The sequence below is a fragment of the Pan paniscus genome, chromosome 22 (genome assembly GCF_029289425.2).
Source record: "Pan paniscus chromosome 22, NHGRI_mPanPan1-v2.0_pri, whole genome shotgun sequence".
Classification (NCBI taxonomy): Eukaryota; Metazoa; Chordata; class Mammalia; order Primates; family Hominidae; genus Pan; species Pan paniscus.
In genome coordinates, this window is record NC_073271.2 from 25,489,758 (window position 1) to 25,512,902 (window position 23,145).

The 23,145-nt window shown below is 38.4% G+C and overlaps 1 protein-coding gene across 25 annotated transcripts in view; it reads left to right on the forward strand.

The window, feature by feature from the left end:
• The window catches only part of BACH1 (BTB domain and CNC homolog 1), a 456,481-nt gene that overhangs the window by 1,046 nt on the left and 432,290 nt on the right, over window positions 1-23,145 (forward strand). For 13 of the 25 annotated variants that reach the window (XR_010111114.1, XR_010111113.1, XR_008622411.2 and 10 more), the window contains exon 2: window positions 21,390-21,683. Coding sequence is in view for 20 of the 25 variants with exons in the window: in XM_034947853.3 (XP_034803744.1) it covers window positions 21,450-21,683 (234 nt within the window). In the remaining 5 variants the exon portion in view is untranslated. Of the gene's footprint in view, window positions 1-928; window positions 1,018-5,395; window positions 5,591-21,389; window positions 21,684-23,145 lie in introns of those variants that run through there. The other 12 variants (XM_055105206.2, XM_055105214.2, XM_034947854.3 and 9 more) reach the window with 8 other exon arrangements.

The window sequence follows — 23,145 nt, forward strand, 5'->3', positions numbered from 1 at the left end:
AATGTCATGCTTGGAGGAACAAAGAATGTTTTGTAGGATGCTTTGCTTTTTGGAGAATTGTGTAGGGGTAGGGACTGTTACCCATGGATGATGCTATGGGAATTTGATCATGTATTTGAACACCCTTTACATCAGAGGGTTTGCATTGAATGCAGTTCAGAAGGATAAAGGGTGGAAATCCCAGATGTGTTAGTGGCAGAGCACTTGAGCGCTTCACATAGTCAAGCAGAGAAATGGGAAGAGGTCGGCTTGCTTCTTCCTGGTCTTTGGGTAGTGGTGCAAGGGCTGGGCTGGGCTTGAAGGCACTTGCCACTTCTGCCTTTGGACATCTTGAAGAAGCTTAGGGAAGAAAGGCTCCCGGTGAGTCAGCTTGGAGTAGGGTGACTTTGGCGTAGTGATTCTTGTATTGTTGTTTAACCTATGGTTCTGTCAAGTGGTTTACTGTTGTTCGGTATGTTGGTTGGTTAACAAGGTAGGATGACTCTTTAAAAAGTTGGGTTGCTGAGTCATTCGCCCCAGCTTGAGAGGTAATTAGAAACAGCTGGTGCAAATACTCTCATCACATGCCTCCACTATAAAAGGCCAAAGAGCGCTCTAGAGAGGTTGCTTCAGAAGGCTGAAGGGGACCCAGCTGGGGTTGTTTTGATACAGGTTATCAGTGGGTGAAGTGGAAGAGCACTCTTAGGCAGTGGCCAATAGCACTGAGGCGGGTTTAAAGACGGAGCCTCGTGACCTGCTGTCTGAGAATAAATTTGCGCTGGAGAGAGCTAAAACTGGGGAAGAAATTTGCAGCTAGGGGTAACCCAATAAAAAATATTGTAACAAAAATATTTACTACTCTTACTGGACTTAGTTTCCTTTTTGTGGTTTCTGTTACGTGGTCTATAAGTTTCAAGCAGTGAGCTTAATTTGTGCGTCATAAAAATTTGGTTATGAGTACACAGAAGGGACTTGCTCTGTTTCTCATGGCCCTTGGCTTTTCATGCATACACAAGAAGTTTCAGGAGTCAGAGGAGGGTAAGCACCATATGGGTGGAGTTAATAGGTCTCATTGGGTCAAGTCTCGAAAGAGCTGTTTAATGAATAGCCAGCCATAAATACCTGTCTCATTGTCTTGATTATATGACACCACTGCCTTTACACCTGGTGTCATTGCTTCTTGCTTTAAAAAGGAGCACACAACCCAAATATTTGTATGAGTCCTCATTGCAAACAAAGTTTAGGAATGGGAAATGTAGAGCTGGGAATTTGGCCCTTTGGTGAAAAAAATGATGATTCCTATTAATGGTAGTTCATTTAAAATATTCTGTATTAGGAAAAACGATTTATTTTGTTCCTTTAAGTCTGGGACTAGAGGAGATTAGAAATCATGAATTTTGTAAGTATTAGGGCCTCCAAGGTGGGGTGCAAGGAGGTTCATTTGGAAAGAATATATTAAAACTTTTAAAAACTTTAATATAAGAAAGACATTAAGCTTAAAGATGCAGACTAACAATCGTGTATTCATATTATATAATGCGTGTGCATGTCCTCCACCCCTTTGTTGCCGGGGGAACATAGCCTGTTAACCACTGTCAGTAACATTCTTTCAACAACCGGAATGCTTTTTCTTTTAACTTACGGTTTCCTCCTAAGAGTTCTTTCAGACTGTTAATACTCCATTTAAGTTTTATTTTATAGGTAGTTCTATTGTCTGTATGTTTTACTTCAGAAGCTTGAGTGTAAATTTCTTGTTACATTGTTGATACTGGGGATGGAAATACAAAAAACACAGAATTTCATTTGATAACCTGTATTTTGAATTTGGAGACAAGCCCAGCGGTTGGTTTAATGTATGTGATCTGAAGTGCAGTGATGTGTAAAAGGGTGCAGTGGAAATACTTGAAGATAATCTACACATTGGAGTGTAATATGTATAGCATATGTAAAAATTAGTTTGTACTGTTACTCCTTGAAATCTGTTTTTTTTTGTTTGTTTGTTTTTTGCCAAGCTTACGTTCTCTTAATGAAGATTAATAAGACGACATATTCAGTAAATCCCTTGGGAAGTGGCATTTATTCAGAATATCAACCTCCTACTAGTGCTGGGGGCGGGTGGCGGCGGTGAGGGTGGTTAGTATTTACCATTCAGTTAAATCTCATGTGCCATGTGCCTTCTACACCCCTGTACTGTGAGAGGTGATGCTCAGAATAACAGTTGCAAAGCCCGTTAAAATTACCACTTGTCAGATTTTCTCTTCATAGTGCTGATCTCTCCATGACTTATGTTTTAGGAATCACCACCTCTCTTCTAATTTTCTGACTAATGTTCTGTTAATGAGAGAATTGTCTTAACCCTAAAACCTGCATTCCCTGAGCATTCTAGACAGAGGGTTTATTTTATGTGGTGGAACGATGATTTTTGAGATTGTTTTGATTTAAAATATATGTCAAATGAGGTAATGTACCGATGGCCAAGGTATGGGTAATTTGAGTGCAATTCGCCAGAATCCGTGCCCCTTGGAGGGAGTAAACATTTCAGGACTGCAGCTAAAACATTGACTTACACTAGCCTGAAGCCCAGGCACCTGGCTTACACAGTGCACTAACATAACTGAAGTCTGGGTTTGATCACTGTACAGTTGACAAAGAAGCAGTAAGCAGAATGGTTAAAAAGTAGTTCTGGAGCCAGACTGCTTAAGGTCAGGTTCTGGTTGTGTCACCCACTTTAAAGCCTTGGGCAAGCTCTTCTACCTGGTAACTAGTGCCTCATTGTTTCCTCTGTAAAACAGGGGTGGTGATAGTAGAATCTATATCAGAGAGGTTGTTGTGAGGATTATATGCGTTAATTCGGGGTAAGTGGTTAGAACAGTGCCAGCTTTATAAGAAATATCAATAAGTGTTAGGTGTTATTATCTGTTGTTCAGAATCAGGGAAGTACTTAGTTACACAGTAGTGTTTTATAGCTGTTGAGAGCTGAATTGCCAGCATTGATCACAAGTGAGACTGGAAAAACAACCCGGGGAACACTCTTATGTTAAGTCAGTAGCACCATCTCAAACATACATCCAACTTCTGAGGGCAACGAACACAGGACATAGCTTTTTACTTAAAGGAATCTTAACAGTCTCAGCGGAGTGCTTGAGGTAGTCACTAACCAGTTAATTGAAACTGGCTTTTACGAAATAAAAACACTTGCCATTCTTTGGCTAGTCTTTTCCACGTTGTAGTTGACATTGTGGCCTGGCAGCTGTAGTAACCTGTCCACCCCTCCCTTCTTGTTAATACCAGAACAGAACTAGTTTCTCAGTACATATTCCTGGGCCCTATCCAGTTTGTTGGAAACATTTAGAATGTAAATTTGTAAGCTAATTAGTTTCTTCTAAGTATTATGTTTTCTTTAGATGATATGCCTGTACTAATACAGAAAAATTATCCATGAAATGGATATGAATACAATGGACATATTTATCGTATAGCTTTTTGTACCTGTTAGTAATTCAGAAAGGTTGTGTTATTTTGACCATTCTTTCACCCAGATTGTAAGTTTCCTGATGGTGAGAATCTGTGTCTTTCTGTTTTATCTCCTATGGCACTCTGAATGTGCCTTGGCTGTGTTTCTTTAATAAACTGTTGGTTGCTGAACTGGGTGGTATGATATGTGTTCATTCTAGTTCTGTGATTTTGGAACTTGGGAATGTTTAACAGATTGAAGGAGAGAACATCGTGTGTGGTACCTTGTAAGTGTGCACTGAGTTGAAATTCTTTTGATTATTTAGCTTTCTACTTTCTGTTTTTATCATTGGTGTGATTATTGAGAAGGCAGCTGGAATTAAGTAATTCTAGTTCATCTCCTAAGATAGACATAAAACTTGTCTTGTGACTTATTTTTACCCATAATTGGATTAGAATTGAATTGAGCAAAATATAATTTGGTTTTCTAGATGTTAAATGTCTTATATGTCTAATACTTTGAATATCACTCCTCTAGAACAGGTTCTTTGTTTTATTTAGGATCAGGGACAGGTTAGAAAATATTCATAGGATAATAAAAAACTGCCCTGAAGCAAACGTGAGGAAGAAGAAATAGTGGTAACCAGAATCTTCGTTGTTAATGACCAGTGTAGAAACACAGTGGGCATGCAGTGAAATTGGCTGGCAGCTGGTTCCTTCTCCGTACGGGCACAATTTAGAAAATGTTACATTAATGCAGCTGAAATTTTGTGCAGATCATGTTATTTGAAAAATAAATGTAAACACTTTTTGCAATGCCTTAGGAAAGTCATCGTTCAAACTAATATTTTTGTAATAAACTAGTTATTCCCAGTTTTTTTTTCTTTTTCTTTTTTTTTTTGAGATGGAGTATCACTCTGTCGCCCAGGCTGGAGTGCAGTGGCGCGATCTCGGGTCACTGCAACCTCCGCCTCTTGGGTTCAAGCAATTCTTCTGCCTCAGCCTCCGTAGTAGCTGGAATTATGGGGCACCCCCCACCATGCCCAGCTAATTTTTGTGTTGTAGTAGAGATGGGTTTCACCATGTTGGCCAGGCTGGTCTTGAACTCCTGACCTCAAGCAATCCACCCGCCTTGGCTTCCCAAAGTGCTGAGATTACAGGCGTGAGCCACTGTGCCTGGCCCCTAATTATTCCCAGTTTCTTTCAGGTAAAGTTTTTTTCACTTTTTAAATTTATCATTTTTTTAGATCAGATCAGTCATAGTGGACAGTTGCACTCTACTTCCCCATCCCTCATTAAAGTGGAATTACACTAAAAAAGGTTTTCAATTCCTTTGTAGCCTGGACATTAGTAATAGCCTACCTCCAAGGCTGTAGAGTAAATAGTATAGTAAGGGAAATGTCCCTCCCTCCCCCACACACCTTTTTTCCAGTTATCTCTTCTTTTTATTGATTTGTCTGCCTCCAGGACCCTAGGGAGGTGTTTTTGTCCTAAGGAGGTGAACTCCTGAGGGTCCTATTGAAGAAATAGGGCGACCTATCCACCCAACTTCCTCTTGACTGATATCTTCACATGCTTAATGCCTTATTCATTTTCTAAAGTGTGCCAGCGTCTTTCAGAAGTCAGCTAAATTAGTGCAGTTGCTCATCCATCAGACAGTTTTGTTATAAAATATGTGGCTATAAAAGATTGAATAAATTTATTAGGTTGTAATTTCATTAATGTGTATTTTATATTTAAATATTATTTTAAAAAATGTACAGTGGTTATCTGATCTTGGCCCAGACCTCTTCAATTTCCAGTGTACCTGATGTCTCTTTATCAACTGTTTTTCTGAGGTGTATCTCAGCCTGGCTCTGGGTACTCCCCTAGGTAAGAGTCATAATTCAGGTTGAAAGAGGTAAGAAAAAAAAAAAGCTTTTGGCTTTTGTAATCTTGTTTTTTTTTTTTTCTTTCACATTAGCAAAAGACTGTTGAAGTAGAGAGCATTTTGCCCAGCTCACTTGGATTCTTTGCTGGCATGCCTTCAGTTTCAGTTGTCATCCAGAGAAGTCAAAGGAAATGCTGCTTGGGGATGAGCATGTAATTACGATTAACTTTCCCTACTTCGTTGTCTCTTTGTGGTAAAAGACTGTCACAAGTGCTATTCAAACTATAGGTATTTTTTTTTAGATTTCTAAAAAGTATATTTTGTCTCTGGGGCCTCCTGTCTTTGGACTAGTTTGTCTTCTTCCAGACCCCAGAAAGGCTGGGCCACCTTTTCTTCTTTGAGCAGGTTGGCAACAGTGGTCACAAATAGCAGAGGAGCTGAGATTCTAGAGAGCTATCCTACCACTGCTTCTCAGATGCCAGTGTGGAAACAGCCTCTTCTTTTTTGTTGAATTAGCTCGGAACAGCTCTCTAATCTCTGAAGAGTGAGGAAAAACTGTGTTTTTAAGTTTCAAGGCTAAGGCACTTTGTTCTCTTTTCTCCCTGTTCCTGCTGCTGTTCTCCCCCAACTCACATGAACGCATACTTAACTTTCAGTGTATGTGGACAGTAGGGTTGCTAAATTCATGTCAATATTTGTGGCATTCCTACATGTTAGGCATTTGGTTTACATTTAACTTATGAAACAAATGTTTAGGCTTTTATAAGCCAGGAACTTTTCCAGATATTGGCAATAATGAACTTTTCAGAAGTTACAGTCTAATAGACAGGCAAACTATTCCCATAGCATGCTATAGTAGCAACATGTAAAATGTGTTGTGGAACCACAGACTATTAAAAGCCTAAGTTTTGGGAAATCAAGAAAGCCTTAGGGATGTTTAGTGATGAATGCATAGGTTAGTGGAGGAAACAACTTGTATCAACTCAATTTGAGAAGCTTAGCTGTGAATAAGAGGAGAGAGAAATAGATTTTAGTAGGGAGAAGTTGGGTCAGGAAGAGTGTGTGTGTGTGTGTGTGTGTGTGTATTTAAAAATCCAGTCAATGGAAAAAGGTTGAAGATGCAGGCAACGTCCTTGTTTTGTCCTTGGCAAGTTCCTCTTATGGTTGCAAGATGGCTGCCACAAGTTCAAGTGTCACAAGAAAATATGACTTAAGTTTCCTGGAAGAAGACACACTTTTTTTTTTTTTTCCTAGGTTGTTTCTATCAGTGAGAAAAATTTTTCCCTAAAGCCTCATAGTAGATGCTACCTTGTCCCTCTCTCCTCTCTTCATAGGTCAGCATTGCACACAAGCCAGTGCCTAAATGAGTCAAGGTCAAGGGGAATAGTACCGCTGTGATCGGCATAAATGGATTGTGATTCTTCTTAGGTTGTGGCTGGGGTCTACTTCCTCGGAAGTTGATGGCCTCAGGTTGAGAGTAGATACGTGAGCACAGTCAGGGTTTGGTTAGAAGGTGAGGGGGTGAATGGTGTTGTGCAGTTAACAGTGACATCCTTGTCTACTAGTTCTGCCACCACTACACTTAGATACAAACTTCGGAGGAGAAAAAGAAAATGTGCTTGCCTTTGGATTTGGAATTTTAGGTGACTTTTTTTCCTCTTATATGCCATTTCCTTCTATGATCAAGTAGCACTTTTACAATCAAATCAAATCAATGGTTTATTTAAAAATTATTTAAAAATTGAAAATGCCAATTTTGCCAATAAATATATATAGAAGAAATAAACTTTTTTTTCAATGCTTTAAACATTTCAAAAGTTCCCTGCCATTGTCTTATTCCTTTCAGGGAGAGGAGAACATATAATTTTATCTTGTAGTTTCTGATTATGTGTATACTAAGAGGACTACTCTGTCCCTCAGTCCATAGTGCACACCCACCTGTGGTCTCTATGGCTTGCACTGAGTGCTGAGGCCAGCCTGGCTCAGATAGAATTGTTAGTTCATTGGCTAGATGGGTCAGGATTCTTTAGAATGCAAATTCTTGAATCAGGAGTACAAACAGGAACATCTTCCTTTTTCTACACACTCATTCCCCTCCTCGAAGGGAAGGCTGTCCCGTAGTTAGCTTATTCGTCATTCTTTTCAGACTTTAAAATTAATGCCACCTTAAGTTTATACAGTATTCTTGTAGTACTCCTAACTTTTCTGTTTTGCTGTATGTGTACATTGTAGAAAGATTAAATCAAGCTAATTAACATGTCCATTACCTCACTTACCTTTGTGTGTGTGTGTGTGTGTGTGTGTGTGGTGAGAACCTTTAAATCTACTCTCTTAGCAATTTTGAAATACAGTAGGATCCCCACCCACTGTTTTACTTTCAGCAGTTTGTTACCTGTGGTCAAATGAAGTCCAAAAATATTAAATACAATAGATATTTTGAGAAAGAGACAAACATCACATTCACATAACTTTTATTACAGTATATGGTTATAATTGTTGTATTTTATTATTGTTAATCTCTTACTGTGCTTGATGAAAAAGCATAGTATATATATAGGGTTTGTTACTATCTGCAGTTTCAGGTATCCACTGGGGTTCTTGGAATGTATCCCCTGTAGATAAGGGGGACACCTGTGTATGTTGTTACAAGTATGGTCACTGTGTAAAAGCACTTTTATATTTCATTCTTGTTCCTTCTCAATCGCAGGTCTGGGTGCTTTCTGTGCTGTGAAAGGCAGACAAATAATGTAAATCCTAAACACTTGAGTGTTGTAAATTTACAAAATGAAAATTGCTCAATGGTTGTTTCTTTTTGAGAGTAACAAATAGACTGTGATAAATGGCCAGAGTAGGCTTCTGAACTGGTATTAGTTTTTTGGATAGAATTTAGAAAGACTTGTACTACCAATATAATTTTTGTCTCAGATAAATGCAATAGTATTTACCTACTCAGTAGTTCCTCAGATGCTATTTAAACTGAGCTATATTTCAGCTTTATTTATAGGCTGCAAATTGTTCCTTATTTGGCTGAATCTTGTGGTTATGATATAATGAAAAGTAGTTACTGAGATCACTGGTGCAAATCTGTAGCTTGGAAATCCTCATTTTAGAAATGATTATTTTGACTCCCAAGTTAAATAGTAAAAAATAGACTTATGTTTTTAGTTTTAGCTATGTATATTGAGAAACTGTGGCCCTACGGTGGCTGTTAGGGATTAGTGGATTAGGTTGTTTTTAAATAAGACATTTCAGTTTAGTATCTCTACTTGAATAAAACAGTTTCAAATTTGTGATTCATATGATATACTGATTGCCGTACGGTAACTTCTGTTTTATTTAATTAAAATTGTTAACATTCTTTTTTATACTCTTAAGCACCTCCCTCCACCCTCACCCCCCTTTTTGACTCAAATTTTATTGTGAGTTGGTGTATAGTTAGGAATTTGAAGAGCACTTTTTTTGTTTATTTTATCTTTTCGGTTACTATGCATACTATGTGTGTCAACTCTTAAACCTGCAGGGGGTCATTTTGGCCATCAACTAGTTTTAGGGCTTTCGCCTCCTAAAGAATATGAATTATGGTTATAATTTTTACAGTTTAAAAAACAAGATGGCATATGAAGAATCTTTATTTCATTATGAAAATAGAACATGGATGCTTAATCCTCTATATTGAAAGTAACTTGTAGTGAAATACTTCCTAGTGTTCTCTTCTTCTAGTTGTCCATATGTAGTATGTATAACTATAGACCTTGATGATTTAAGTTGAGCACAGTTTAGTGTGAGGTTCCTTTCAGTGATGCATGAGATTGGTTATATGATCTAGTGAGTGTTATTTAGAAATTAATTCACCAGACCCGGGTGTGGTGGCTCACGCCTGTAATCCCAGCACTTTGGGAGGGCGAGGCAGGCAGATCACCTGAGGTCAGGAGTTCGAGACCAGCCTGGCCAACATGGTGAAACCCTGTCTCTACTAAAAATATGAAAATTATCTGGGCGTGGTGGTGCTCGCCTGCAATCCCAGCTACTTGGGAGGCTGAGGCATGAGAATCGCTTGAACCTGGGAGGCAGGTGTTACAGTGAGCCAAGATTGTGCCACTGCACTCCAGCCTGGGTGACAGAGTGAGACTCTGTCTCAAAAAAAAAAAAAAAAAAAAAAGAAAGAAAGAAATTCACCAAATATTGATTAATAAGGGGAAATTTGTTGTTCCACAAATGCCCATTTAATCTGTTTGTGTAATAGTGTTCCTTCTCATCACACACAGGATACTTGGGGTATTTCTTGAACTCCTTGTTCTTCCATCCCTCCTCAGTTTTACCTACTCTTCCCCCACATACCACTTGAGTCATGTAACATGAATTGAAATGTAATATTTGGACCTGGGAGCAGAGACTTTTTCAGTCTTTAAATTATTGCCCTTCTCAAGCCTTTAGTTTCCTTATCTGTAACAGAAGCGGGTCATCCTGGATGAATGTGCTTTTTTAATTGGAAATTCTTTAGGTCTGTGAAATTAGCCGTTATTTTGGGCAGACTTGTGCAATTTTAATATTTTCGTTTTATCTTGAGATCCTTATTAAGCTTAACTGAATTTTTATTATAGGAAGTGTTAAGCCAGGTAATTTACAGAAGATCACACGGTTGATGATATCAGTAGAGCGTTAATCTGATTATCCACAGCTGCTGGTAGCCTTAAAATAACCTAAAACTTGATTTCCTGTTGTCCTTAATAATTCTGTGTGTTTAACACTTCATATTTTTCAGAGGGCTTCGTGAGACAGACAGGGTGGGAGCTACCTACTTAGGCTATCTATTCAGTTTCACACATGCACATTTGCCCTTGTTCACATGGCTAGACTTGACTTGATGGGTCTTTCCTCCTCATTTTCCTATAGCAGGGTTCTCTCATTTTTTTTAAACACCAAGTCTTCTTTTTATTTTAGGTTTCTATAAAATTTAATTTATTCTTTAGTAATTTATTGTGAAGAATCTGCTAAGTTTTAGAGCCCATCAACTTATCATGTAGTGACAAACCAATTATCTGCTGATGACTGTAGGAAATATCTACTCTAAAGGGGGAAAATGTAATTGGCAATCTTTGGGAGATTTCACGACAATCAAAATAATTGTGAACTATCTTTTTAACCAAGGCACATTTTTTGTTTGTTTATAGTTATTTATTCCAACATTTTTCTGATTATAAAGTAGTATGTATTTATGGTTAAGAATTTGAATGCAGAAACAAAAATTACCTAGATCTTACCATGCTAATATTTTAATTATATATCCTAACAAGGCATGGTGATGGTGATGAGGGTGGCAACCAAGATTTCTGGACATACTGAATTGGTGATGCCTATTAGACATACAGGTAGTAATTTGAGTATGCAGTTGGCTATATGAGTATGAAATTCAAGAGAGAAGTCAAGATTGGACCAAATACGAATATGGGAGTGTTCAGCAAGTCAGTGAAGTGATCGTGTCTCCATTGTGGGTCCAGATGTGTTCACCTAGGGAGTGTGTGCAAAGAAGAAACCAGAGGATTGTGGTATCCTGGAAGCCAAGTGAAGACAAGGTTTCAGGAAAGGAATGATCAACTTGTTAAGTATTGCTGAGATGCTGTGTAAGAAGACTGAACATTTGCCATTTGGTGATGTGGAAGCTGTTGAGCTTCACTAAATGGTTTCCACGGAGTGGAGGGGAAAAGGCTTGTTTGAGTGGCCTCAAATGAAATTGGGAAGAGAGGGAAGAGACAGTGTGAGTATAAATGGTTCCTTTTGGAAATTCAGTACAGGAGAGCAAAGAATTATAGATCGAGGGGTATAAGGAGGGTCAATAAATTTTAAGAGAGGATCCATTATTCATCAGTTCCATTAAAGGCAAATGCAAAATTTTATTATGTGCGTGGTTTTCTGGTGGAAGTTCAATAGATTTCATCAGATTCTGTAAGGCAGAGAACCAGTGCTCTAGTGATTTGGCAGTTCAACAGCTCATTTTTCTGGAGGATACCCTTAAAATTTTAACTGATTTAAATTAATATTCACCAGTATTAAATAGTATGTGTAACATCGTACCCAAACAAGATGTCTTTCTGTATTTTTTTCTTTCCTTCTCTTAGTTTTGTTAAAATCTTTTTAGTTCAGAATATTCTCTATCAAATGCCTTTTCTATTTGAAGACTCTCCTAAAAAGTTATATTAATACTTGCAACCAAGTTATCAACCATTTACATTTAACTAAATTTTGCTACTTTTGTTTACTATCTATTTAAACATTTTAAGTTTGTGTTTTTAGTCAAAGTAATACTTGTTGGTTTTTGTTTGTTTTTTTAAGTACAGAGAACAACCTTATCTGCTGCACCTCACCCCCTAATTCTGCTTCAGAGTTATGTGCAATGTTTACTGATTTCTGCTATTTAATTTTTTTGGTGGATACCTCTGTCTAAAATGTTTACACCTCAGTTTATTTATCAACCTAAGATATTATCTGTTGACTTGGTATTACTGTGGATGATGATTTCGTTTACTCTACTATCCCCCCACATGTATTTGTAATCTTATTATTCCACTTCTACTGTTGATCACCTCTGCAACTCCAGCTCTAAACATTTTTTTTCTATTTCTTTTTCTTGTCTCATTAATCCGAGGCAGTGCCTTTTGACTCTGCACATTGTAAGTTGTATGGAAATACCATTCCCATTCTTCCTGATTCTGTCTCCTAGCCTGCTTTATTTTGTCAAGGTTAATAATATTTACATTCTATGCTATAGTTATAATTAAGTCTCTCATTATTTGTCTATTCTAAAAGTTGAAAAAAGTCACAGAGATGTAAAGTGACATGCTTAACTGACAGTGGAGTCCTCAAGTTATAAAGTGCTATTAATCTTTTGTGCTGTCCACCCATAGCTATCCCTAGAGCAGCGCTAGCTGCTGTTTGGCAGTTTCTGGAGAAGTCTTTATGTCCTTACTTGTGCTCCCTGATAACAACTCTGTCCTCATCTTCAGCCCCTGATTGTGGGATTTTAGGGGTATCTGAGGTGTAAGTATTTAGAAAGTGGTGTAGACAAACCGTGGAGGAGGCTGAGTTGGGAAATTTTACGTGTTGGGGGAATTTTCATTCTTTGCTTTTTTCCCCTCCCCTCTTTCTTGTGGGAGCCTTAACTGGGATAGTAACAATTGCACCCGCCTCTCTGCCCATTAGTTGCTCATCTTAGAAAATCTACAGTTAACATATTTAGTGGCGAAATACTTAACACTTTCCTTATATGGGAATGAGATGAGGATACCCACTGTCACCACTCTCACTATTCAGTCATTGCAATAAGGGAAGAAAAAGAAATAAGCATAAAGACGGGAAAGAAGTAAAATTGTCTCTGTTTGCAGATGACATGATTGTGTGCATAGAAAATCCTATGGAATCCACAAAGCAGCTATCCGAACTAGTAAGCAAATTAAGGTTGCAGAATTCACGGTTGATATTTAAAACGATAATTTTGTTTTTACACAATAGCAACAAAACAAAAGAGAAAATGAAGTTTAAAAAAACCAACTCTGTATGCAGTAACTATAAACATTAAATGCTGAGGAATATAGCAAAAGCTTCACAAGCCCTCTACTAAAAAGATCATAATAATGCTGAGATAAAGAATGCCTAAGTAAATGAAGAGAGATGCCATATTCATATACTGGAGGACTCAGTTTTTTAGATGTTGGTTCTCCCCAAATTGATCTATATTTTCATTGCATTCCTAATCAGAATTCAACTAGCTCTTACAGTAGAATTTAATAAGAATTAAAAAGCCCAGAAGAATTAGACATTTCACAAAAGAAGGTATACAAATGGCTAATAAGCACATGTAAGGAGGCTCAACATCCATTACTTATCAAGAAATGCAAAGTAAAACCACAGTGAGATACCACCATACATATCAGGATAGGCAGGATTAAAAAGATGACAGTACCAAGGGTTAATGAGAATGTAGAGCACGGCTGTCCAACCTTTTGGCTTCCTTGGGCTGCATTGGAAGAATTGTCTTGGGCCACAAATAAAATACACTAACACTAACGATAGCTGACAAGCTAGGAAAAAAAAAGGTCCATGCATGATTTTCATGCTATCTGCCACCACAGATGAAACAAAACAGTCCTCACATTCAAAGGGATGAACACGTCTTACGTAGAGCATTCTAATTAATTGCCATACATTGGAATTGTCATACACTGCTGGTAGCAAGATAAAATGATACAGTCACTTTGGAAAACTATTCAGTAATTTCTAAAAAGTTAGGCATGTGCCTATAATATGACTCAGCTCTTCTACTCCTAGGTGTTTACCCAAGAAAAGTGATACATGAAATATATGTCCATGCAAATGTTCATCAAAGCTTTATTACAATAATCCCAAATTGAGAACAATGCAAGGGTACATCTTTATTATAGTAGTCCATCAGAGTCAAATGGATAAACAAATTGTGGCATATCCATGTAATGGAGTGTTATTTTGTAATACAAAGGAACATCTGATGTATGCAACAACATGAATGAACCTCAGAAACATTAAGTGAAAGAAACCCGAAGTAAGAGTACATAATATGTGATTCTATTTGTATAAAAAGAAAATGCACATTATTCCATAGTGACATAAAGCAAATTATTGGTTACCTGGAATCAGGCACAGGGAAGGGTACATGTCAATGCCCTTGGAGGAAGGGGCGTGTGAAATTTTGAGGACTGATGGAAATTTTGTCTTGGTTGGGGGGGTGGTGGTGGTTTTATGCACATATACAGTTGTTAAAGGTCATTGTATTGCATGCTTTAAATAGATATGGTTTATTCTATATAAATCATACCTCAAAGTTGCTTAACAAATAGTGACTGACAAAGGCATGACAGAAAATATGTATTCAGTAAAAAAGCTTTACTGATGTGGACCAATTCTAGTTACTAGTTCACATTTTCATAGCAGATAACAATCCTATTCAGAATCAAGTAGCAGCCAAATATGTTAAGCAAATAAAAGACTTCATTGTTTCTTAAACTCTTTGTAGTAAGAAGGTATAACAGTGGAATCTGTTAGTCTTGTTTTGGTTCTGGAGCTTGGATTTCCTGTGTTCCTTCTCATCTTTGTTCCAGTATTTACTTCCAAGCTCTTCTAAGCTTATGACCTGGAATTATCCAAGTTGGTTTTGATCATTTGGGAAGTAAAACACCATTTATTTTTGACCTTTGAGGAGTCTATAACTTTAACAAACTTCTCTAACAGTTCACACTCTTCTCCTCTAAGCTTAACTTTAGTTTCATAATTTCGAATATGGATTTAGACCCAGCAACTATAACAAAAGGTCCATGACTTAACTATATAGTTTTTAATGTTAGGAAAAGTAAATGAAAAATCTTGCCTGTATGGGACCTCACATGATGTTGTAATAATCATGAGCTGCAAAAATTGTAGTGATTCCCTCCCACCCCATTTTTAAAAAAGCGGTGGCATCTTTAGTTATATAACAGTTCTAATGTAAATTACCAGGTTATTTACTCCTCTAACAATGTCATCATTTTTGGTGTTGCTGTAAGCTCCTCTGCTACTTACCTTAGTTCAAACTTTTTTTTTGTTTCCCATTTTCATTCAGCCTTTTCAAAATATATTTGTCAGTGTACCTTATCCAATAATACTTAAGGATTTTCTTAAGGCTGAGAGAAATAACTTTAGAAAATGTGACTATCAAATACAAATGTTTAAACAGTTATGATATTTAAGCCTGTAAACGGTTAAAGAAAATAACAGCTTGGTCATGGAGTTACTCTTCCAGACTCTCCTGGCAGGTGAGTCAGGTCTTAGGACCTTGGGAAGAATGTTGTCTTAAATTACTGTCCTGAATTAAGTTTCCACAGACTTTCTGATGTTAAGTTTTTTTCAGAATTACAGAATGATGAAAAGCCATGTCTTTAGAATTTTTCTTATGGGAATCTCCACCTTAAATTTAAAATCATTTTTAAAATAAAGGCCCTTAAAGGAGAGTTAAGGGTGTAGACACAGGATACTGTTGGATCTTTGCCATCCACTTGAAAAATTGAATGTAAGGTTCACCTAATTTCAGAAGAACACTCAAACTTTGGGTATCTTAGGTGTATTGTAACAGGAACTGACTGGCTTAGGGGAGTTTGAAGCTTGGGCTTAGGGAGGTTAGCTTTCTTAGCTTAGGGAGCTCAGAAAGATGTCATAGTAGAGGAATTTCCCTGTCTTCTGAGCCATTGAATACCCTGCCCTGAAATTGAGTGAGGTGAAAGTAATTGACAGGTTGATGAAGGTGATGTTAGGCAGAAACAGTGAGGAGGCAAAGGTGGAAATTCCAAATAGCCACTAGAAATGCGAGAAGGCAGGTTTTGAGGAATGGACTGGGCTGCAGATCAGGGCACTGCTTTTATAAAAAGGCTGGCACTTGCCCATATGCACCGTTCCTGATGTCCACTGGCCACCACTTGTGGCCAACCACACACACACACACCCTTGACTAACAGAACTATTTGTGAAATAATTGTTCTCATTAATTGAATATTATGGTTAAATGAAAATTGACCAGGAAAGTAGTTTTTGTTTGAAGACTTACTTCAAATAAATACCTTTCCAGATGTCCACATTCCTGTGTAAATTGATTATAATGATCATTATTATCTTTTTTACTTGAGGCATCATTCTCATTTTGAACATATCTAGGTTATGTTCTTGAAGGGACAGTCTTTTATTTGTGTTTTCTTGGCACTTAGTGCATCATGTGGCCCAGCTAACACTTGTAGGAAGAACATTTGTCATTTTTCAATGAAGATAAAAAATGTATGGTAGCCTTTTTTTTTAAAAAAAAAATTTGAGGTGTTATTTATTGTACCCTTCTACATTGAGAATTAAAACACAACATAATCTATTGAGACTTGAGGTAGATAAAATTCTAGCTCTTTTTCACACATGGAACTTTATACAAAGTTATCTTCTGACTTTCTGTTAGATGAAATATTGTAGACCTGGTTCCATGATCACATGTTCACCTTAGGTTTTTAAGAGTTTTTTTTCCTTTAAATAAATTATCTTTATATAATGTGATAAAGCCACAGCATCTTGTTTTCTGTATGATTTTGAAAGCAAAAATGTCAAGTAGTAACTATATCAAAACTTAAATTATGTGCATTCAGCAGAGAGCAGAAGTTATTTCCTAATTGAGGTGTAGGAAGCTTTAAAATGCTTATTCATCCTTTATCAGCACTAGTGAATGAATTGGCAATTTCCTAAGGTCAGCAAACTTTTATTTTGAATGATAACAATAGTATTTCTAAGAATATAGAAAAATGCAGGCGTAACACAGGAGTCCAAATTTAGTATTAAGTTAATAGAATTTTAGATTCTGGAAGGCTGGAGTGTTTTTAGGTTTGAGAAATGTTAGAAGGTGCATGATGGATGTTAGAGGACATGAAGGTGCCGTTCTTGTCTGATGTAGTTGTTACATAGTTATTGGGTAAAAATGGATTGCTGACCACTTAGATGGTTTCCAGGATTAGGAGAAATGATTTTCAGAACACTTCTGTAGTGCCTCATGCTAATGAAAGCAAAGGGCAAGGTGTTTTCATTACTGTAGGTCATATGTATTGGCCATGTTTATAGTTGCCAATCCTTGCTCTTTTTTGGCCTGTTGTTGCAGGTATGTCTTTGACTTCCAGAGGGATGAGCTGGCCTCTTTTTTGTCCCTCAAGTCTCTGGAAAAGCTGTCCAAGAAATTTTCTCTGAATGCTTGGCTCAGTGGCATTGTTCCACATATGTTGGAATAGGTGACTGGGCTGTGTTTGGAAGAAGATCTAGATTGGAGTCCCCAACCTCCGGGTTGCACAGCAGGAGGTGAGTGGCTGTCCAGTGAGCATTACTGCTTGAGCTCCACCTCCTGTCAGATCAGCAGTAGCATTAGATTCTCATAGGAGTGTGAACCCTATGGTAAACTGTGCATGTGAGGGATATAGGTTGCGCAGTCCTTATGAGACTCTAATGCCTGATGGTCTGAAACAGTTTCATCCTAAAACCATTGCACCCGCCCATGTGGGGAAAATTTGTCTTCCATGAAACCCATCCCTGGTGCCAAAAAGTTGGAGACTGCTGATCTAGATGACCTCTGTTTTGTTTCTGTATTAAAAATGAGAAATTACTCATTCAGCAGCATGTACCTGTGTTGGACCAGGTCCAACAGGTCCAACAGGTATGCTTGGGTTATGGCAGGGAACAAATCAGACAAAGTTGTGACATTTAAACAGAGAACTAAAAGGTGAGGCATTAGCTGGCTGAAGAGTAGAAGTCCAGATAGTGGCCACAGTGTATGTGGAGGCCCTGAAATCAGTAGGAGCTTGGGGCCTGTGGAGCAGGAAGGAAGAGACAGTGAGGCTACAGAATAGCAAGAGAGGGGGGCAATGGCTTGAGATAAGTCTGGATTAATGGATGGAAAACCCAACTACATAGGACTTGAGGACGTGTTAAGGATTTTGAAGTGATCATATGCCATTTATTTGGAAGATGACGTAGGGTTTTTGTTAGGAAGAGAATACATTGGAGGGGGTCAAGAGGGGCTTTAGGGGTATAAGGCTTTTGGTAATATTATCACCACTAATAACAGCTAATATTATTTGTTGCTGTAGACCAAGCACTGTGCTGTGAACCCTTTTCCCACATCATCTCATATAAACTTCAGAACATCTCAGCGAGGTGGTGTTTTCTCTACTTTATAGATGAGGGAACCGAGACAGTGAGGTTAAGCAACTTGGCCAAGGTCATATAGCTAGTAGTGGCAGAGCTGGGATTTGAACCCAGACAGTGTAAGATTGTAAATTCTGAGACTCTAAATCCTGTGGTGTTTGCCACTGGGCCTGTATTTTTCATTGCGTAGGTGATGGGCCTATGTGGGTCTTGAAATTGAGTGGATCGCAACTGGGATTTAAGAAAAAAATTGAATGGAGTAGAAAGTATCAGACTACTTGCATGTAATAAACATAAATATTGATATGTGAAACTTTATTTTATGTAAGTAAACTTGTACATTTGTGAACTGTTATAGAAGGTTAAACAGCATTTTTCCAGGCAGGAGCTGATGATGGCTTGGATTAGAGTTGTGCTGATGCCGATGGAGAGAGGTGGACCCCAGTGCTAAGAGGCAGAGGCAGCAGGACTCAGTAAGAGATTGGATAGAGGTGCCCAGCTGAGGAAGGAATGAGGAGTGAGTCCCAGATTTCTTGTATGAACAGCATCAGTCATGGTGCATGCTGTGCTCAATCCACTTGAAGGGAGACTGATCCTTCTTAGAGGGGTCCTCCTGGATGGCTGTTTTACTACCTGAATTTCTAGTTTCTCTCAGCTGCAGCTGACAGGACTTGGGGTTGGCATCTCGCCCAGGGGCAGCAAATTTGTAAGCTAGCTCTCAACCCATGAGATGATGTGTTACTGAAAACTGCCTAAACAGATGTTGAGCCAATAATTAATTCTCTGGAATTTGAGGTGAGTAGTCAGCCAGCTGGTGGCAGGATGAGAAGCGGTGGGCCACAGATGTATGTAGTTGACTACTAGCAGCTCTAGGGTGAAGGTGTAGGAATTATTTGTGTGGAGTCACCTTGAGATCCAAAGAACCTTTAGATTTCAGTTTCTAAGGCCCAGAGTCATTCTCTTTCTGAAGCTCAGGTCCAATTTTTTTTTTCTTGCTCTCTCTGCGGTCCATATCTGTATTCTGAAGCATAACCTTTTAGTAATATCCAGCTCCCCACATTGCTGCAGTGAATCTCCATACTGTGCGTTCAGCTAGTACTAACTGGAGACAGAATGATGGAGTAGTTAAAAAAAATGTCTGGTGGCAATTCCCCATCTTTGTCTTATTGGTCTTTTGATGTTGGCCAAGATACTTCTTACTGAGCCTTGGTTTCCACATCTGTAAAATTGGGATGATAGAGGAGCATCACAGGGCTGTTTTGAGGCATAAATGAGAGAAACTCTATCTAGCACTTAGCTCAGTGCCTGGTGAAGAATTACAGCTTAATAATCTTGCCATTGATAGTTAACATCTCTAGGATAGTCTCTGGAGAGACTTAAACGTGTTCATTAACAAACATTATGGGAAGGAGCCAGCATAGAGGGAGAGGTTGGATATATATGAGACAGGGTCTTAAGAGAAGATATTGGATCCCAGAGAAGCAGGCATGGCACGGGATTAAGAGAATACATTACAGATTGTTTTCAACAGAAGAGGGAACCTGATGGAGGTGGTAGGAGGACTGTTTTTTCTGAGGTTGGGTCCCACTCATGGTGATTTGCTAGGAGAGATGCTGGTGTCAGGAGGAGAAAAGTGGCAAGGTAGAAAGCTATTATAGAGAACAGGAGACAGGGACATACCAGAAAACTGGTGAACAGTACCAAGAGCCTGTGACTGCACATTGTAAATTTATAATGACACCAGTCTGTGTATTTCTACAGTGTTTTCTGGCAGTGCTGTGTTCAAAAGAATGATGAGCTATAAAAGTAAGATTAGTATAGTTTTGAAGGGTGTGCATCCTAGATACCAGGAAAGAATAAGGAGGCTGGGAGCGTGGGTACAGGGACATAGTAGGTCAGGTGGTCAGCCATGGAGTCCGGCTTGGTTGGGAGGGCAGTGTGCTCTGGGCAGGGTATAGTCTTGAAGAAAGAAGAGGGCAGTGGTCTGTGTGTGGTGCCACCCACAAAAGATATATAACTTCTTTGATTGATGGTTTTCCCTATTATTCTTAACACTAATTTCTTGTGTTGATAACTGAAGTATTAAGACTAATTGCTAAAAATAAATTTATATTCTTGTATGGGCCAAAACTGGAGTTAGTTCTAGTGTTTAATTTTGAAGTTACCAGTGATTTCGTGTGGTATGCTGAATCAGTAAATAAGTTGTGATCCTTAACCTTGGGACTGAACTTCAGTAGTCCTTATTTCTCCTTGCATTTTTGTTTGGAGTGTGTAGCAAATCTGAAAGCAGTACCATTTACTCATTCACTGACCATTTGAAGGCTTCCCATGTGTCAGGAGAACAGAAGTGAATGACGCAGGGATGATACCGTGAGGCATCACACGGATAAAGGCCAATAAGCTCCTCACAGTATCATCCTTTCTGGCCATAGGGTGCTGGAAGACAATATTAGAACTTCTCTTTTAACCTGTTACTTTGAACTTCTGTGTTTCTCAGAACATATATATCAGAATAGTAGCACATGTCTGAAAAATATAGATAAGCATACATGTATTGGGGGTATTCTTGTTTTTGGCAGTAGTGTGTATGTGATCAAAAACTATTTGGAGGCTATTATATGTTAGTATGTATTTTAAAAAATATAAAATTATAACTTTTTCTTAGCATTTTGAGAAAACCTAGTTTCTGCATGTAATTAATGAGGTAGTTTTACTTGCTTGTATTTGTAGTGTGAAGTAAATCTTACTGTATAAAAAGACTTACTACCAAGATCTGGCTTGACACATTTCAGTCATTTTCTTCTTGGTGTTGGAGGAACTTTACCTTTTGTAGAACAGTGTCCCTTGTTATAAAACACTAAATTCACTTGCCATCTATCAGATGTTGAGGAATGGGGTGTGGAGAATGTGGAACAGCACATGCCTGTTTTACTATCAGTCTCATCCCAAGGTGTGACCTCTGGGGACCTTCCTTCTTACCTCTCTGGCTGTCTCTCCTGCCTTCTCTCTCTCTCTCAACTGTCTCAAAACAATAGGATTGGGATGCCACCAGAAATTCCCTGCTCCCATCTGTTTGCTCAGAGTAGGTGGTTACTCAGTGTGTAATGTCTCACTTTCAGAGAGCCATGAAATCCTTGGTTCAAAAAGTTCCCTCACACCAAGAATCTTTTCCGTAAAATTAGTTAGAAAAACTGCTATCAAGAACCTATTTTAAATGAAGTACATTGAATAAATGCCTCTAGGTTGTTCCTCTGGAGGTTTTTTATTTTCATTTTTGTTTTAATGAGTATGTATCTTAGCCTGTATTTGACACTGTCATTTTTTAACAAGATGTTATTTAAGTGAAATCTTGCATGTGTGTTTGCAGGTTGATGATAATTAGAAGCATGCTTTCCACTGAACTTCCCGACAACATTTGTTATGCAGAATGTCTCTGAGTGAGAACTCGGTTTTTGCCTATGAATCTTCTGTGCATAGCACCAATGTTTTACTCAGCCTTAATGACCAGCGGAAGAAAGATGTGCTGTGCGATGTCACCATCTTTGTGGAGGGACAGCGGTTCCGCGCTCACCGGTCCGTGCTGGCGGCATGCAGCAGTTACTTCCACTCAAGAATCGTAGGCCAGGCTGATGGAGAGCTGAACATTACTCTTCCAGAAGAGGTGAGAGATCCATGTTTTTGGCAATTTTAATCTACTTTTACTTAAGTTTTTTATGGTTCATAATGTTGAAAATAAAGCACAGTCTCCTTGTCAGGTGGCTATGGAGCATTTCCCAGGTTCTGCGCAACCCTTTTTTTTTTTTTTTTAGTTTTTTTAATGTAAAATCATTAATTTTGAATGTTGGTTAACATTACTGAGCAGTTGGATATAACATAACACCCACTGTTATGTTATTTTTGATGAAATGACCAAATCAGGACACGCCCAGTGGATTGTAGGCAATTGGAAAAGTCATGGTTTTGAGAGTCTGTGCTGTGTGACATTCTCTTCTAGGGGCCCTTTCCAGTGATCAGCAATTGTAGCTATGTGTGTTAGTCTGTTCTCGTGGCGCTAATAAAGACATACCTGAAACTGGGTAATTTTTAAAGGAAAGAAGTTTAATCGGCTCACAGTTGCACATGGCTGGGGAGACCTCACAATCATGGTGGAAGACGAAGGAAAAGCAAAGGGACTTACATGGTGGTGGGCAAGAGAGAACTTGTGCAGTGAAGCTCCCCCTTATAAAACCATCACATCTCGTGAGACTTATTCACTATCACCAGAATAGCACTGGAAAGACCCACCCCTGTGATTCAGTGACCTCCCATTGGGTCCCTCCCATGACGTGGCAATTGTGGGAGCTACAATTCAAGATAAGATTTGGGTGGGGACACAGCCAAACCATATCACTAGGTTTAGGGTTCTATAAAACGTCCATTTTCTCAAGACATCTCCTATGAAAAGGAGGCACTCCATGAGTGTTCTGTCTCCCCTTCTTTCTTGACTTTGTCTTTATGTATTGATTAGAAAAAATAAACAGTGTTGCGTTATTTTTATATAGCCTTATTTTTACATACATCTTTTTCTCTGGTCTGTTGTGGAGCTCAGGCTAACAAATATTTGGGTCCTTGTTAATGTCCTGCCTTTCAGAGGAACTCTCTTTTGGGTGGGGATGTGCTGGCTGTGCTGACTCTTAGCAGCGTCCCTTGCTTTAGTTAGTTAGTAACTGCTACTAGCAGAGTATCAAGGCTGTGGCATTGGGACACAAATAGAAGTTAGGAGGAATATGGAGAAAGAATGTAGAAATCCTTTGAGTATGACAGGTCTATGTGGGATATTCCCAGTTGGATACGGTTGAATAAACTGTAAACTAAGTCTACAGTTTAGCCTGTTGCTGTCCATGCCTACTTCTGTGAAACTGCAGCTACGGTTTTGGGAACAGGTTGTCTGTTAGTTTTGTAGCAGAGGTCAGAGTCAATGGTGCAATATCAAGAAAATGGTAAAAAAGGCCAACCTATGAACTAGCCATTGTTTTAAAAAAAGAACAACACATTTTATAATGGAGATGTATTAACTATGGTTCATATTTTCAAATTATTGAATGAGACTTTACAAGTAAAGCAAAGTTTGATTCATGGATTTA